The 14,928-nt window shown below is 49.5% G+C and overlaps 1 protein-coding gene across 1 annotated transcript; it reads left to right on the top strand.

The window, feature by feature from the left end:
• The first annotated feature begins 3,484 nt into the window (after positions 1–3,484).
• LOC134053630 (transmembrane protein 45B-like) lies at positions 3,485–9,234 on the top strand. Its single transcript, XM_062508739.1, has 6 exons — positions 3,485–3,508; positions 6,623–6,821; positions 7,083–7,295; positions 7,932–8,116; positions 8,724–8,869; positions 9,105–9,234. Exons 1-6 carry the CDS (start codon positions 3,485–3,487, stop codon positions 9,232–9,234), a joined length of 897 nt encoding a protein of 298 aa, XP_062364723.1.
• The last annotated feature ends 5,694 nt before the right edge of the window (positions 9,235–14,928 follow it).

Here is a 14,928-nt window from a genome sequence, read left to right as displayed (position 1 = left end):
ATTCATCTATGTATATGAACAAATAAAATAAACAGCAGCAAAAGGTAAATTACCATTGTTCATGTCTCAAACCCCAGGGCTGGAAGGGTGGAAGGGATGCTCTGCACTGAGATCTTCTCCCTGCTGTGTAGTGGGGGATTGATGGCAGGAGCTTTTTGTGATCATGTTCGTGACTGCACAGAAAAGCAGCTCCTGGCAGGTCTGAGGGAAGGCAAAGCTCATCCTTTAACCCTTTTCCCCTTGTGTAAAGACCCAGTCACAGACTATAGAGACTGCAGCCTGGATTTTATTGCTTATTAACAGTGCTATAAAGAATAGCTTTACTTGAGTGCCAGTTTTCCTGTATATCCCCTGTTAAGCTGGTTTATTTTGCAAGGCTGATGCTGGGAGATGCAAACAGACTGGGCATGATAAGAATGAAGCAGCAGAGCTGCATCTCTGTAAATTCATCTCATAAACTCATGACTGGGTTTCATGAGTTGTAACCGCTGAACTTGAGGAGCATTTTGTAGATATCTTTTTTCTGCCAAGGTAGAATAGTTTTTCCAAACATCACAAAATTCCTCTGGCTCTCCTATGGGGAGACATAACCCATTCTGCAAATGCCACCTGCTAATGGCAGAGACCCTTCCCCACCGTGAGGAAGGGGACAAATCGAGTTAATGGGAGTGCTGCAGGACGGGGATGGGTTCATTGAAAAGCAAAAATGCCTTGTGTGATGCTCTGAATTATTTCTTGTCTTTTGTGAATTTTTTTCTTTTAGGGAACAGCCCAAGCATCACTATTCCCATTAAGCAGCCAGGGGAGGGCAGCAGCTGCAGTTGGAGTAGGAACGAATCCAGGCTGGATGCAGTCGTATTCCTCCTTCCCACCTGCAAAAGCCAGAGGGTTTTTCCATTCCAGGGCACACGGATGACAACGGACCTTGGTTTTTAAAAGCATTCCTTTCTTTTCGAAGTGAGATAGGGTTTATTTAATTCTTCGCAGCCCTCCACAGCACTCGGTGTCTTGAGCAGTTTCTGTTTGCCTCATTAACTCCCTGCTCCCACAAACATCCCAGGACTGTCAGCAAAGCACTCACTAATTTGTTTGGCAGCTCTGGAGCACATTTTTTTCCAAGGTATGAAGGTCAGTAAATGAGGAGAGATGCAGCCTGTGATTAAGGAAGAAAATACAGTTTGGGTTCATTTCTGCATGAGAATTAATGATTTTAATTTCAACTAAAACCAGTTTGTAAATAGTTTAGGTACCGAAACACAGTATGAAAGTGTCTGATCAGTGGTACAGATGGTTTAATTATATAGAGCTGCAACCATAAGCCATGTTCACATTTATTTCTTGAATGATGGACTTCTTAGGACAGACCTAGATGAAGACTGGCTTTTAACACGACATTTATATCAAACAGTCTTTCTGGATCATATTTTTCAGCATATAGTGTTTGGACTTGATGATCTTGGAGGTTTTCCCCAACCTAAACCATTCTGTGATTCTATGAATTCAGTTAAAGTGTCTCTGTACTGGACCCATTGGACATGCAGCTGGAGTGGGCTGGGAGTGTGGTTATATCCATATCCACGCTGACTTTAAAAAGAGCAGGATGCCTTTGTGTAACTGTAACCTGATGTCTAATTTGGCACTCAGGTGTCCTGCTTATCCACGGCTGCTGATCCTACCCTTCTCTTACGAAGGAGCTCAGACAACACCCCCAAAGCAGCCAAAGGTCCTGGCATCTGCTCTTCCTGCAGCTGGAAAGACAAACCCTTCATTTCATCAGGAGCTAGCACAGCCCATCCATGAGCCACGCATTCCGCAGAAATAGGATTTCCTGCTGCCACCCTGAACAGCCACTCCTACATGAGGCTGAAAAGAAGGTGTAGCAGCAGAACAAGCCCTGCCTCTGGTTTTACCACCTGCTTTACCTCCTGTTGCTTGTTTATGAAAGCTGGTGTTAGCATTTGTAATAATAATAATAATAATAATAATAATAATAATAATAATATAGTACTTTGGACTTCCCAAACAGCCATCCATCTGCATAACTCAAGCTTCTGGCAAACCTTTAATTAGATTGTGCCTCCTACCACCCCCAGGAAGGAGACAAACATTATCATATTTTTTCATTAGCACTGGGGCTGATGATGAACCTTCAGGGAGAAGGTGTTGCAGTTACAGCTGAGAGAAAAAGAAAAAATCAAAAATTATTAATATTAAAAATATTAAATCAAATTCAGTTCAGGGTTTAGCTTGAGGAGCTGGAGGGGGTCAGACACAGCTCTGACACCCTCAGTCTTTTCTTAGGAGTCAGAAGGGGTATATTACCTAAGGAACTGAAATGGAATCACATCCATTTTTGCCTACAGTGATTTTAGCATGCACGGAGTGTCAGTGACCTGCTAGGGGATTTTTGGGGATTTACTATCTTTTCTCCCAACCACCCATCAAGTTAAATTCTCATTTTTTTTCATGAGGATGGTTTAAAAGAAACTTCCTTTTCTCAACTATTTAAGGCACTGAAAACTTCTTTCACTGTTTGTAACTTAAGTTGTCCTTTTCATAGAAGCTTTCTTTCTAGCCTTTACTTGTTACTGGCCCTTTATGGAAAAAGGCACATTGAGCCTCTGTGTAGATATGGCCTCTATGTAGAGCCTTTTTTCCTCCCTTCACTCTCCAGCTGATACACTCCCACCTCACTTTTCCCCACTTTCTCCAAGGGCTTGACTCCTACTGCTTGGGAAGAAGCTTCTTGCCCTTTGGGGCAGTGGTTTGTAGAGATGGGTGGTTGCAGAAAGGAAAACTGAGCTGAAAGATGTCCCCCTTCAGTAGATGGTGCTGATGTTTTTTTTTCTCAACAAAAAAAGGGGTTTTTTGTCCTTCAATTATTTTTCAGGGGTAGGTCTGTAAGGAAGAACTCCTATGAGGGTTGTGTTTCTCCCTGTGCTTGGATTTAATGTTGTAAACTTAGCTTAATTCCTAAGCTTAAACTTTGGTGAAACTGGATTTGTGGAAGCCCCCTTGCTACTGTGGGCTTCCCAGGACCCTCTTGCAGGTGTATTCATCCCTGTTCCACTCATCCTGCTTCTCAGGCACTGTTGGAAGTGAGCAGCGATGGGTGTACAGCACAGCCTCTTGTTTTCCTTCCTTCCTCCCACTTGATATAAAGATAATGGGAATAAAAGGCTCCTGGCTATGGTGGCTTTCTGGCTGTGCTAGACCACAGCTCACCACCCTGAGGAGGCTGCTTGGCTTCTATGCTGCTCCAGAATTAGGTTTCTGTGGGGTGCTGGCTCACTTGTGGCTCTAGGCAGGGCTGGTCCTGCAGGTTTCCTTGGGGTGAATTTGGCAACATGAGTGAGAGAAATACACAACTTCCTAGAGGAACTGCTGGCTTGGAAATGTGACTGCCCCTGTGTTAGGGGCTTGGGCAGTGGTCTGGGGAGATGCTGAATGTTTCTGAACCATCACCTTGATGCTGTGAAAGAACATGGGGACACTTGGCTGGCCTGAGGTATTTGCCTGAAGCACTTGCACAGCTCATCTTTGTAGCCATCAGTGGGATGGGCATCAGCTTTGAGGTGGCTTGTATCAGTGATTACTTGGTGAAGGGCAGTGTTGTATATCAGAGAGGAAAGGGAGTGGAAACAGGCTGGTGTGTCCTGCCTGTCCATCTTTTGGAGGAGAGAGGGCCATGGCCCCCCACTTCTCAGCTGCTGTGGGCTTGTGAAGTTCACACAGGCTCTGCTCTGGTTTGCGAGCTGCTGGCCCAGAATCTCCTGTCCTCAGGCAAATTTTATAAGATTGGACTCCCTAAAAGGGTTATCATGTCCCTGGCAATCCAGTTCACAGACTTCCAGCAGAGCCCTGTCAGACCTTGCTGCCGCCTTATCTCAGCTTGGCTCTTTCCCCAGTCATCCCCAACCCCATCCTAACAGCTGAATATACATGGTTGCCATGGGAACAGGAATTGGTTGCTTATCCTGATTTTTGTGGCAAACTCCAGGAGAGTTGTTGGCTGTTTTTTTCATAGCAGACAGGAGGTGGCCCAGGTTGTGAAAGGTGGCTGACTCAGAGTGCTCTGAACTGGCCCACAGGATGTTCGGCTCCAAACATCCTGTCTGAGGGGTACCTCCCCGTGGTGACTTCTCCCTTTATCTGCCTCTTCTGAGTAATAATCTCCTTGCTGACACATCTCGAGAGGGAGAAGGACAGGCGGGAGTCACAGGTAAACTCTTCTATCCACACCTTTGTGAACAGCTGTGCCATGGGATGGACATGGCTGCTGGAAATTTGGAAGGAAGGGATGTGGGGATAACATCCATGAGAGACAAAGGTTCAGTGTGATGACAGCTGTGGGTGAGGCTGGTAGAAGTGTTGCTGATGGTGCCAGAAATCTCTGGCTTTATCTCTTTTTTAGTGTGTTTTGGAGCCACATCATAGCATGAGATGGGAGTCGTTCAACCTGAAGAGAAGGCTCTGGTGAGCCCTAAGAGCCCCTTCCAGTGCCAAGAGGGGCCCCAGGAGAAATGGAGAGGGAGTCCTGGAGTGTCAGGTCAAGGGGAATGGCCTCCCTCTGCCAGAGGGCAGGGTTAGATGGGATAATAGGAGTAAGGGTGAGGAGGTTCTGACACAGGGTGCCCAGAGAAGCTGCAGCTGCCCCTGGATCCCTGGAAGTGTCCAAGGATGGAGAAGGGTTCACAAAGCCTTGCTGAATTGGGCTGCAGAGGGGTTGCGAAGCAAGAGGGTCCCTGGCATTGCAAGGAAGAGCGAGGCTGCTCTGCTGGGGAGAGGGATGGTCAGGATAGGAGATTCCAGGAACAGCTCTGAAACAGCAAGCTGGGTCTGCTGCTAACTCAGGCCAAGAGGGAGATGGGGGGTGGAAGTGGGGCGGCAGATCCCCTGTTTAATCCCAAATGCTGGCATGGCTTGGAGCAGTCTCTGGAGCTGCAGACGGAACACATTTGTCATTTCTGGGCCCTGGGATGTCCCTGCTCGCCTTCTCTTGTCCACTTCATCATGTCAAATTATCGTTTCTGACATGTCTCTTGATCAGAGTATGCTCCAACTTCAGGCTGTTGCCCTTGCAGTCATGAGAAGGACAATGGTAAAATTTGGTTATATATTGTGCAGTTGTGCAATACTTAAATGTGCTTTATTGTTAGTCACTTCGGATGTAGATGTCTGTACAGGGAAGTGTCCAGGCCAGGGTGCCCAGGGTATAATCAAGAAAGATGTGGGTTCTCCTGGGGCATCAGACACCTCACCCTAATCAGGCACCCAAAATAGAGCAGAGAGCTATCACTGGTCCCCAGCTCCTGGATGGGGCATTTGTCACCTACCTGAAAAGCTGTTTAATAATTTCCATCCTGAAAGGAAACCTTAGCACAGATTTGAGCCTTTCCCAGATTGCCTGTGTCCCAGAGATGCAAAGGATGACAATGGTTTCTACATTCCAATCCTGTGTTTGTCACACAGAGCTGAGCCAATCTGACCCATGCTGGCTCTGCAGCCATAACCAACCTGGAACATCTGGCAGAAGTCCCCCACACCTCAGGCACTTTCCACACCACATCCTACCCTTGTTTTGCGGTACCTAATTACTGTCTAGTGTGGGAGGACTTGGAGAACATGCTGGAGTTGTTCATCCAGCCTTTGTGATTTGCTTTGGTATTTATAAACACAGTGAGGATGTGATTTGTGATGCAAGGGCAGGTCAGTGTGGAAGCTTTGGGATGAGTAATGCCTTCCTCTATGCACATCCGAGCTGCAGAAAAGGACAGGAAAGCCCATGAGGAGGAGAAAAGTGAGTCTTCCTTAGGTGGTAGAAGCTTACAGAGAGCAAGGAGACAAGTCTTTCTGGAGGGAACAAGACCATCCCCAGGTAAAACAATGCTAGAAACACTTAGATCATTATTTATTCCTTTCTGTGCTTGCTACACTGGGATTTTTCTAAGGAATTTTGGTATGGGCTGAGATACTTTGCTGGATATTAATTTGCTGTACCTTTGTTCTTCTCCATCCTTCTTGGCTGGTACTCTGGCACTGATCTGACTTAGTCAAGGCTTTTTTTGTGCCTTTAGTCTTCCAGTTCTTCCTATGGAAAGGAAATCTCCTGTGTAAAATCACCTGTGTGCCACACAAAGGTTGTGTGGAATATGCATGAGGTTCTTTTTTCATATGTTAATGGTTCCTGGGTTGCCTCCTCCTGCACAGCCCAGAAAAGCCTTCACTGGCTGGAGCTCTTAATCCATCACTGGACTCACACCCTGGTAATTGCATCATTTGGTGCAAGTTTATGGTCTAAGTAAATAATTGTCATGTTGCATTTTATTAGTAAAAACTTTGTTGTGTTTCCTCTTCTAATAGCTGTTATGCTTTCTTGGGCACTACTGTATTGTTTTCTGGCATGAAGTCCTGATGATTTTATGTGCAGCCACATAAATACATATATACACACATATACACAGTGGTGCACAGAGACACTTTCCCTATGCTGATATCCCATTTCTGGTATTCCCTGTTTGCAGCTGAACCATGTGCACCTGCTCCCTGTGGATGCTGAGCAGCCCAACAACATCCTTGGGAATGCTTTAGGTTGGTCCTCAGGCACTGTTTGTCCTTACAGGTCCAGAGAATAAGCCCGATGCCAACAAGTTTTCTGGGCAGTGCCCTTCGGGGCACTTTTTTCTTGGCCTTTGGCCTGTGGTGGTCGGTGCGGTACCCCCTGAAGTACCTTAGCAGGAAAGGTGATGCCGAGGGCCAGCCGGGCCGTGGGCGCACAGAGCTCTTTGAAGGCGCGGTCAAAGCTTTCTTTGCTCTCATAGGTAAGAGAGGGTGATGATGAGTCTCTGCCCCAGCATCTACTAGCACAACAGAAACTGTCTCCCACAACACTGGGCCTGCTTGTAGTGGGAAACCTCTAGCATGGGAGGGCTTGGGGACATGCTTGTGGCACACCCTGGGGCAAGGAGCTTGCTGTTCTCCTGGGCAAACACCACTACAGCTTCACACCTGCAAAGGAGCATTCCCTCAGGCTTGTCATTTCCCCATGTATAAGGAAAAGTGACTTTTCTCTCTTTGCCCAGGGATACTGGTGGAGCAGTTTGTCCCCACTGGTCCCCACCTGCAGCTGTACAGCCCCAAGACACACAGCTGGACTGACCTCACCCATTGGCAGTACTCCACAATCTACCTCTTCTTCCTCCTCTCCGGCATCACCGACATGGTCTCTCACTCCCCGCTCAAGCTGCCCCCTGGTTTGGAGCAGCTCTCGCTGTCCCTGGCTCTGCTTGTGGAAGGTGAATTGCACCTGGTCCTAGGGAAGGACACAGAATAAGGAATTGCTGCAGTGCTCATGGGTGTGACAGCTTCTGGGCAGCCTGGGAACCACAAAGGCAGACCTTGAGGGATTGTGGATGTGCGATGGTGCTGGCCATGTGAAAAACTCATCCCCCTCCCTGCTCCTCCTAAATATGGATCCTGCCATAGCTGGATGCCACAGGGGATACTTGAGGGATCTATGCTTCTCGTGGGGGCCAGCAGCTCTCTTACTCTGGAGTTATAAAAAGTGTCATTCCCCCACTTTGGTTGGATGCAGAGAGACAGACCCTGATACAAAGCTCCGCCACCATCTTTTGAGCTCAAGGTATTCATCCCTGTGCTCCTCCTACAGGCCTGTCTGGGACACAGGGAACCCCAGAGATACAGGGACACAGGGACGTCCACAGGTACAGGGGTTCCTCAGGAGCAAAGCCAGTTCTGGGGCTGCTTGGTCATTGCAGAGGGAAAGTGGTAACAGTAGCTGGTGGCTCTCTGGTTCTTTCCCCCAAGAACGATCACAGCAAGGCCTGGAGCATAAGAGTGAACTTTTAGATGATTTTTTAAAATAACAAATCCCAGAGTGTCCTTTGCTAACACAGGATGGATCTTGGCAGGTTTGCTCTTCTGTTTCCGTGACTACAGCAATGCTGTGCTGGACCAGCACCTCCACTCCCTGCTGGCTGTGGCTATCTTTGCCGGAGCCCTCTGTGCCTTCCTAGAGGTGTTCCTCCGAGACCATATCATCCTGGAGACCTTCAGAACCAGCTCCTTCCTTCTCCAGGGCTCTTGGCTTTGGCAGGTCAGTGTGTACCCAGCGTTCTCCTCAGATGTTTGAACCTAGGAAGGTGAGTGGAGTGGGGCTGCTCTGCCCCTTTAGGCACATCTGGTGTAGGCTCTTCAAATGTCTTTGTAAAAAAGAAAAGGAAATGAGGCTCAGTGTCAGAGCTGCCATCGTGAAGAAGTGCATGTGTAATGTAGCAGCATGGACAGACCTGGAAATGAATGCAAAATGGAAATCAGAGCACACAAGGGAAGGAAACCACAATCATGAATTTTTATTAATTTTATTAGGTCAATTTTCTTCCTCTGTTTGTTCCAAGTAACTGGAAACATCTCTCATGTAATCCCCCAGCTTTTGGTCTAGGTGGAAATGCACAGACTGGTGATGTCACCTTTTTCCAGGATGCTGGGCTTGCACTGCAAGCCCTAAGGATTATCTGCAGAGAGTCCACCTCCTCCTAACATCCTTGTGTCAATGGTTGGGGAAGCCAAGGACAGTGCCCCACATGTCACCTGGGGTTATAGTGCCTCTAGTCCATAGCCATCAGCTGCAGCAGGTGGGCTAAAATCAGGAGGAAAACAGGAGGGATGTGCTAAAGCCTGACTTCTTTTTCATCTGTGACCAGATGGGGTTTGTGCTGTCCCCTCCATGGGGAAGACCAGGCTGGGATGGCAGTGACTCCAGCAACCTCTTGTTTCTCACCACGTGCTTCTGCTGGCACTACATCGGCGCTCTCGCCATTGTGGCAACCAATGCTGCTGCATCCCGCTGGTATGAGGGGGTCCTGGCACAGTCCATGGACTGGGGTGGCCAGGAGCAATACCCAGAACCAATAGTGGGCTGGGAGATCCATGCACATGGGTGTCCATACGTATCCAAACATGGCTTGGCTGGAAAGGATGGGCTGTGTGCCACCTCACAGGGCAACCTTCACAAGCAGGATGGGGTGAGCTGGTTGCCCTCACTACCCACAAGTTCCTGACTATTGTTACTGTCTCTCCTGCAGCTGCAATGAGTCCTGCCAGCTGAAATTTGGGGACATTGACGTGGAGTTGGACTGTGGCTTGTGCCTCCAGAGAGGGAAGAAGAGCTCCAGTGGCGCCTTGCTGCCAGAGAGCAGCTTGGATGACAAATGAGGCTGTGGTAGGCATGGAAATCTCTTCCCTGGTGGTTTAGAGCTCTTGAGATGAAGTTCTTAATTAACTACAGCAGCACTTGACAGTGGAACATCAGAAGTAGAGGGCAGGACCCTGAGGCACAGCGTGGCAGGGGATGTGAAGACTTTCCTTGTGCATCCCTGTGGTAGCCACAAGTTCTTAATGCTCTGAGCTACAGCTCAGGCTGCAGATTGCAGGACTGGTTCGGGTTGGAGTCTAACTGGTGTGGAAAATCTGACTATATTTTTAACATTTTCCCTTCTGCTTCCTCAGAAGGGAGTCAAGCTAGTGTTCAAAGCTCCTGGTGGCTGTTGCTCACTCTGGTGTTAATGGAGAGGGTTTTGTACAAAGCTGAATGTACGGAGTGTCTGCGATCATCAATAAAGTGCTGTTACACAATCTCCTCCACGGACCTCTTGAACTCCATGCTGCAGGCTAAGGAAATGTTGGCTTCAAAATGGTTTAGGCAGTGGATAAAATATGAGGACTGGGACTGTGTATGATTTAATGTGGACAAATCTGCTCAGGGAAGGGTGGGTGGCCAGTGGATGGAAAGGATGGAGGGTAGCTGCTCTCCTGCTTTTTTATCATCATGTCCTAGTTTGAAAGACAGGTGTTTGCCAAGGAAAGCAGAAGCTTCCCTTTGGACTGAAAAAAAAATGTGATTCTTCCGATTATTATAATTTTGGAATTAAGAGAGCTCTCAGGCAAAGATATGGGGGTAGGAATAACAGTTCTTTACTAGTATATTTAACAAGACAAACAAGAACAACAACAGCTATGAAATTACCCACAAACAGAACAGTAACTCAGTCCCAGTGTTTTTTGGCTGCAGGCACCTTTTCCCTGAGCTGCAGTTCCCGGTGCTGGGGGCGGGCGGCTCCCGCAGAGCTGCAGGAGGGCTGGGGGTGATGGCAGCGCTGTCCCAGCGGGAGAGAGAGAGACGGAGAGAGCCCGGTGCTCAGTAGAGTGCTGGATGGTGCTAGTTCACAGCGAGAAGACAGCAGTGCAGGGTCCGATAGCAGTGACAATGGTTTCCTGACGCTGGGATGGCGGAGATGGGACTGAGGTGGCGATTGTCCTTCTCGTCCGAACTCCGCGGGGGGAGAAATGGGCCGAGGCCCAGCCTTCCGCTTCCTCTTCTGGCTGTTTGAATCTCGCGGGGTTTCCCTCTTCTCTCTCTCTCTCTCCTCCACCCCCTTGTCACCAGGGCCCAGTCAACAGGTATCTTAGCATGACAATGGGGAAAATTCCACAGAGGGAAAAGGGAGAGAACCAACCCCCAACATTATCCACCCCGAATTTTCCCCTACCATCATGCTACATCAAATTAAAATCTTCGAAATATAGACATCCATACAGTTACAGATACAGGCACAGTAGTGTAGGTAGTTCACCCTAAAACAAGGTCTCCTTGGGGTATGCATTGGGTCTTTCCATTCCTTTGCATCACTCACCAGGTACAACCTGGCCCTTGAGCAAAAACCACACCACGAATTGGATTGTCATGCTGGAGGCAGGGTTCACCCAAACAGTTTTTCCTAGCATACCTCTCATATGCACCACTGGAACCTTGTCCCCATCTGGTGTTCTCAAGGGCTCAGACTGGGCAGGGCCTGCTCGATTAGTGGAACCTCGGATGTTCACTAACCATGTGGCCTTTGGTAGATTAATCTCCCAGTTCTTGAAAGTCCCCCCACCCAGTGCCTTCAAGGTGGTTTTAAGCAGCCCATTGCACCGTTCCACTTTCCCAGCCGCTGGTGCGTGATAAGGAATGTGGTGCACCCACTCGATGCCGTGTTCTCTGGCCCAGGTGTTTATGAGGCTGTTCTTGAAATGAGTCCCATTGTCTGACTCAATTCTCTCAGGGGTACCATGTCTCCAAAGGACTTGCTTTTCCAGGCCCAGGATGGTGTTGCGGGCAGTGGCATGAGGCACAGGGTAGGTCTCCAACCATCCAGTGGTGGCTTCCACCATGGTTAGCACATAGCGCTTGCCTTGGCGTGTCTGAGGCAGTGTGATGTAGTCAATCTGCCAGGCCTCCCCATACTTCTATTTGGACCACCGCCCCCCATACCAGAGGGGCTTCACTCGCTTGGCTTGCTTGATGGCAGCACACGTCTCACAGTCATGGATAACCTGGGAAATGCTGTCCATGGTGAGATCCACCCCTCGGTCTCGTGCCCACTTATAGGTAGCATCTCTGCCTTGGTGACCTGAGGCATCGTGGGCCCATCGAGCCAGGAACAACTCTCCCTTGTGTTGCCAGACTGAGTCTATCTGTGACACCTCTATCCTTGCAGCCTGATGTACTTGCTCATTGTGTTTGTGCTCCTCATTAGCCCGACTCTTGGGGACATGGGCATCTACATGACGGACTTTTACGGGTAGCTTCTCTACCCGACTGGCAATGTCTTTCCACTCATCAGCAGCCCAGATTGATTTTCCCCTACGTTGCCAGTTAGCTTTCTTCCATCTTTCCAGCCAGCCCCACAGAGCATTGGCTACCATCCATGAATCAGTGTAAAGGTAAAGCTTTGGCCATTTCTCTCTTTCAGCAATGTCCAGGGCCAGCTGAACGGCTTTGAGCTCAGCAAGTTGACTTAATCCACCTTCTCCTTCAGTAGCTTGTGCAACCTGTCGTGTGGGGCTCCATACGGCTGCTTTCCACTTCCGGTTCATCCCCACGATGCGACAGGAACCGTCAGTGAAAAGAGCATAGCGAGTTTCATCTGCTGGCCATTGGTTTTATGGCGGGGCTTCATCAGCCCGGGTCACTTGTTCTTGCTCCTCTTCATCGGCAAGACCAAAATTTTCACCTTCTGGCCAGTTTGTAATTATTTCCAAAATCCCAGGGCGATTTGGGTTTCCGATACAGGTGCGCTGTGTGATGAGGGCGATCCACTTGCTCCATGTGGCATCGGTGGCGTAGTGGGTAGAGTGGACCTTCCCTTTAAACATCCACCCCAGCACTGGTAGTCGGGGTGCCAGGAGGAGCTGAGCTTCTGTGCCAATCACTTCTGAGGCAGCTTGAACTCCTTCATAAGCAGCCAAGATCTCCTTCTCTGTTGGGGTGTAGTTGGCTTCAGACCCTCTGTAACTTCGGCTCCAGAATCCCAGAGGTCGGCCTCGGGTCTCACCAGGTACCTTGTGCCAAAGGCTCCAGGACAAGCCCTTGTTCCCGGCTGCAGAGTAGAGCACATTCTTCACCTCTGGTCCCGTCCTGACTGGGCCGAGGGCTACAGCATGAGCGATCTCCTGCTTGATCTGGGCAAAGGCTTGCTGCTGCTCAGGGCCCCAGTGGAATTAGTTCTTCTTCCGGGTGACCAGGTAGAGAATGCTCACGATCTGGCTGTACTCAGGAATGTGCATTCTCCAAAAGCCTATGGCACCTAGGAAAGCTTGTATTTCCTTCTTGTTGATTGGAGGAGACATCGCGGTGATCTTATTGATGACCTCAGTGGGGATTTGGCGCTGCCCGTCTTGCCACTTTACTCCCAGGAACTGGATCTCTCGGGCAGGACCTTTGACTTTGCTCCTCTTGATGGCAAAACCAGCTCCCAGCAGAATCTGGATGATCTTCTCTCCTTTCTCAAATACTTCCATTGCCGTGTTCCCCCACACAATGATGTCATCAATGTATTGCAGATGTTCTGGAGCTTCACCCTTTTCCAGTGCAGCCTGGATCAGTCCATGGCAGATGGTGGGGCTGTGTTTCCACCCCTGGGGCAGTCGGTTCCAGGTGTACTGCACGCCCCTCCAGGTGAAAGCAAACTGAGGCCTGCACTCTGCTGCCAGAGGAATGGAGAAAAATGCATTGGCAATGTCAGTGGTGGCGTACCACTTTGCTGCCTTGGACTCCAGCTCGTACTGGAGTTCCAGCATGTCCGGCACGGCAGCGCTCAGCGGTGGAGTCACTTCATTCAATGCACGATAGTCCACAGTCAATCTCCATTCTCCGTCAGACTTACGCACAGGCCAGATGGGGCTGTTGAAGGGTGAGTGGGTTTTGCTGACCACCCCTTGGCCCTCCAGCTCATGGATCATCTTGTGGATGGGGATCACGGCATCTCGATTTGTCCTGTACTGCCTGTGGTGCACTGTGGAGGTGGCAATTGGCACCTGCTGCTCCTTCACCTTCAGGAGTCCCACTGCAGATGGGTTCTCTGACAGTCCAAGCAAGGTGTTCAATTGCTTAATGTTTTCTGCCTCTACAGCAGCTATTGCAAAAGCCCACCTGAGTCGCTTGGGGTCTTTGTAATAGCCATTCCTCAGGAAGTCTATGCCTAGAATACACAGTGCCTCTGGGCCAGTCACAATTGGATGCTTCTGCCACTCCTTCCCCATCAGGCTCACCTCAGCCTCCAGCAAAGCCAATTCCTGTGATCCCCCTGTCACCCCAGCAATAGAAACAGGCTCTTCCCCCACATGTTCTGATGGTATTAGGGTGACCTGTGAACCAGTATCAACTAATGCCCTATGTTTCTGTGGCTCTGATGTGCCAGGCCATCGGATCCACACCGTCCAAGAGATCCGGTTTTTCCCTGCCTCTCCCTGGCTAGAGGCAGCGCCCCTCTAGCACTGGTTATTATTTCCTTCCTGGGCATACATGTTGGAGGTTCCCTCAAGGGGATCTGACAAATCATCCTCCCTTTTGTAATACCCTGCATCTTGGTTATGGGAAGTTGAGGCTACCTTCACTTTAGTGGAGCTCCTTTGGTTAGTGTTTCCCTCCTTGAGTTGACGCACCCGTGCTGCCAGGGCAGAAGTGGGTTTCCCATCCCACCTCCTCATGTCTTCCCCATGGTCACGCAGAAAGAACCACAGGTCAGCTGGTGGGGTGTACCCTCTATCCCTAGCTGGGGGAAGTTGGGCTCTAACTCTAGTATCTGTGATTCACACTGGTGCTGCATTGACCTTCCTCATCTCTTCCCTTACCCCTTTTATCTCCTTCTTGAACTCCTCTCTGAGTTCCCTAATCACGGCAGAGACCTGAGCCTGCATTGGGCCATTCATTATACTCTCAAAATTTCTGAGCTTATTGGCAACAGAACCCACTGTCTCGTGGTTGATGTCAGCATTAATGGCTGCAATGAATATGGTGTATTGAGATGGCCCCAGGTGTGCCAGATTCCACAACATCTGCCCTGTGCACCTGACCTTGTCGGGGTCATTGTCATGTTGTCCACCCCTCCCAAAGAGTATCTCCAGTATTGCCACTTCTCTCAGCTGTTGGATCCCCTCCTCAAGGGTCTTCCAGCGCATTCTATGGTGGTGCTCCTGCATTCTCTCTCTATGGACAAACCTCTCTCTTACACTCATTAAAAGCCGCTCCCAGAGGGAAAGGGGGCCTGGTTCCCTTTCAAATACGTGATCCACACCTGAGTCCTGGGTCAGGGGTCCCAGATTCCTTGCCTCAGTACCATCCAGCTGCACACCTGTACCCATAAGGTCCCAGACCCGCGTTGTAAAAGCCTCACGGCCCCTTCGTACAACATCTTTACGCAGATTACGGAGACTCTCGTATGACAGGGACTCTGTGACGATCTCAACCTCTGGCTCCCCTGCTGGTTGTGAGGGCCCTGCTTTCTGATCCTTATTATCTAGGTGCTTTGTTTTCACCCTAGACTTTCTAGTTTCCACGGGGGCAACTGCTGCTGGCTGTGAGTGCCC

Source organism: Cinclus cinclus, chromosome 25, assembly GCF_963662255.1.
Source record: "Cinclus cinclus chromosome 25, bCinCin1.1, whole genome shotgun sequence".
In the NCBI taxonomy this organism is placed as follows: Eukaryota; Metazoa; Chordata; class Aves; order Passeriformes; family Cinclidae; genus Cinclus; species Cinclus cinclus.
This window is presented reverse-complemented; position numbering and strand designations above follow the sequence as displayed.

Coding starts and splice junctions, on each gene's coding strand:
- LOC134053630 (XM_062508739.1), top strand. CDS start 3,485: ATGGGGACACTTGGCTGGCCTGAG. Junction 8,117..8,723: donor AGGGCTCTTGGCTTTGGCAG/GTCAGTGTGTAC, acceptor ATCTGTGACCAG/ATGGGGTTTGTGCTGTCCCC. Junction 8,870..9,104: donor AATGCTGCTGCATCCCGCTG/GTATGAGGGGGT, acceptor TCTCTCCTGCAG/CTGCAATGAGTCCTGCCAGC.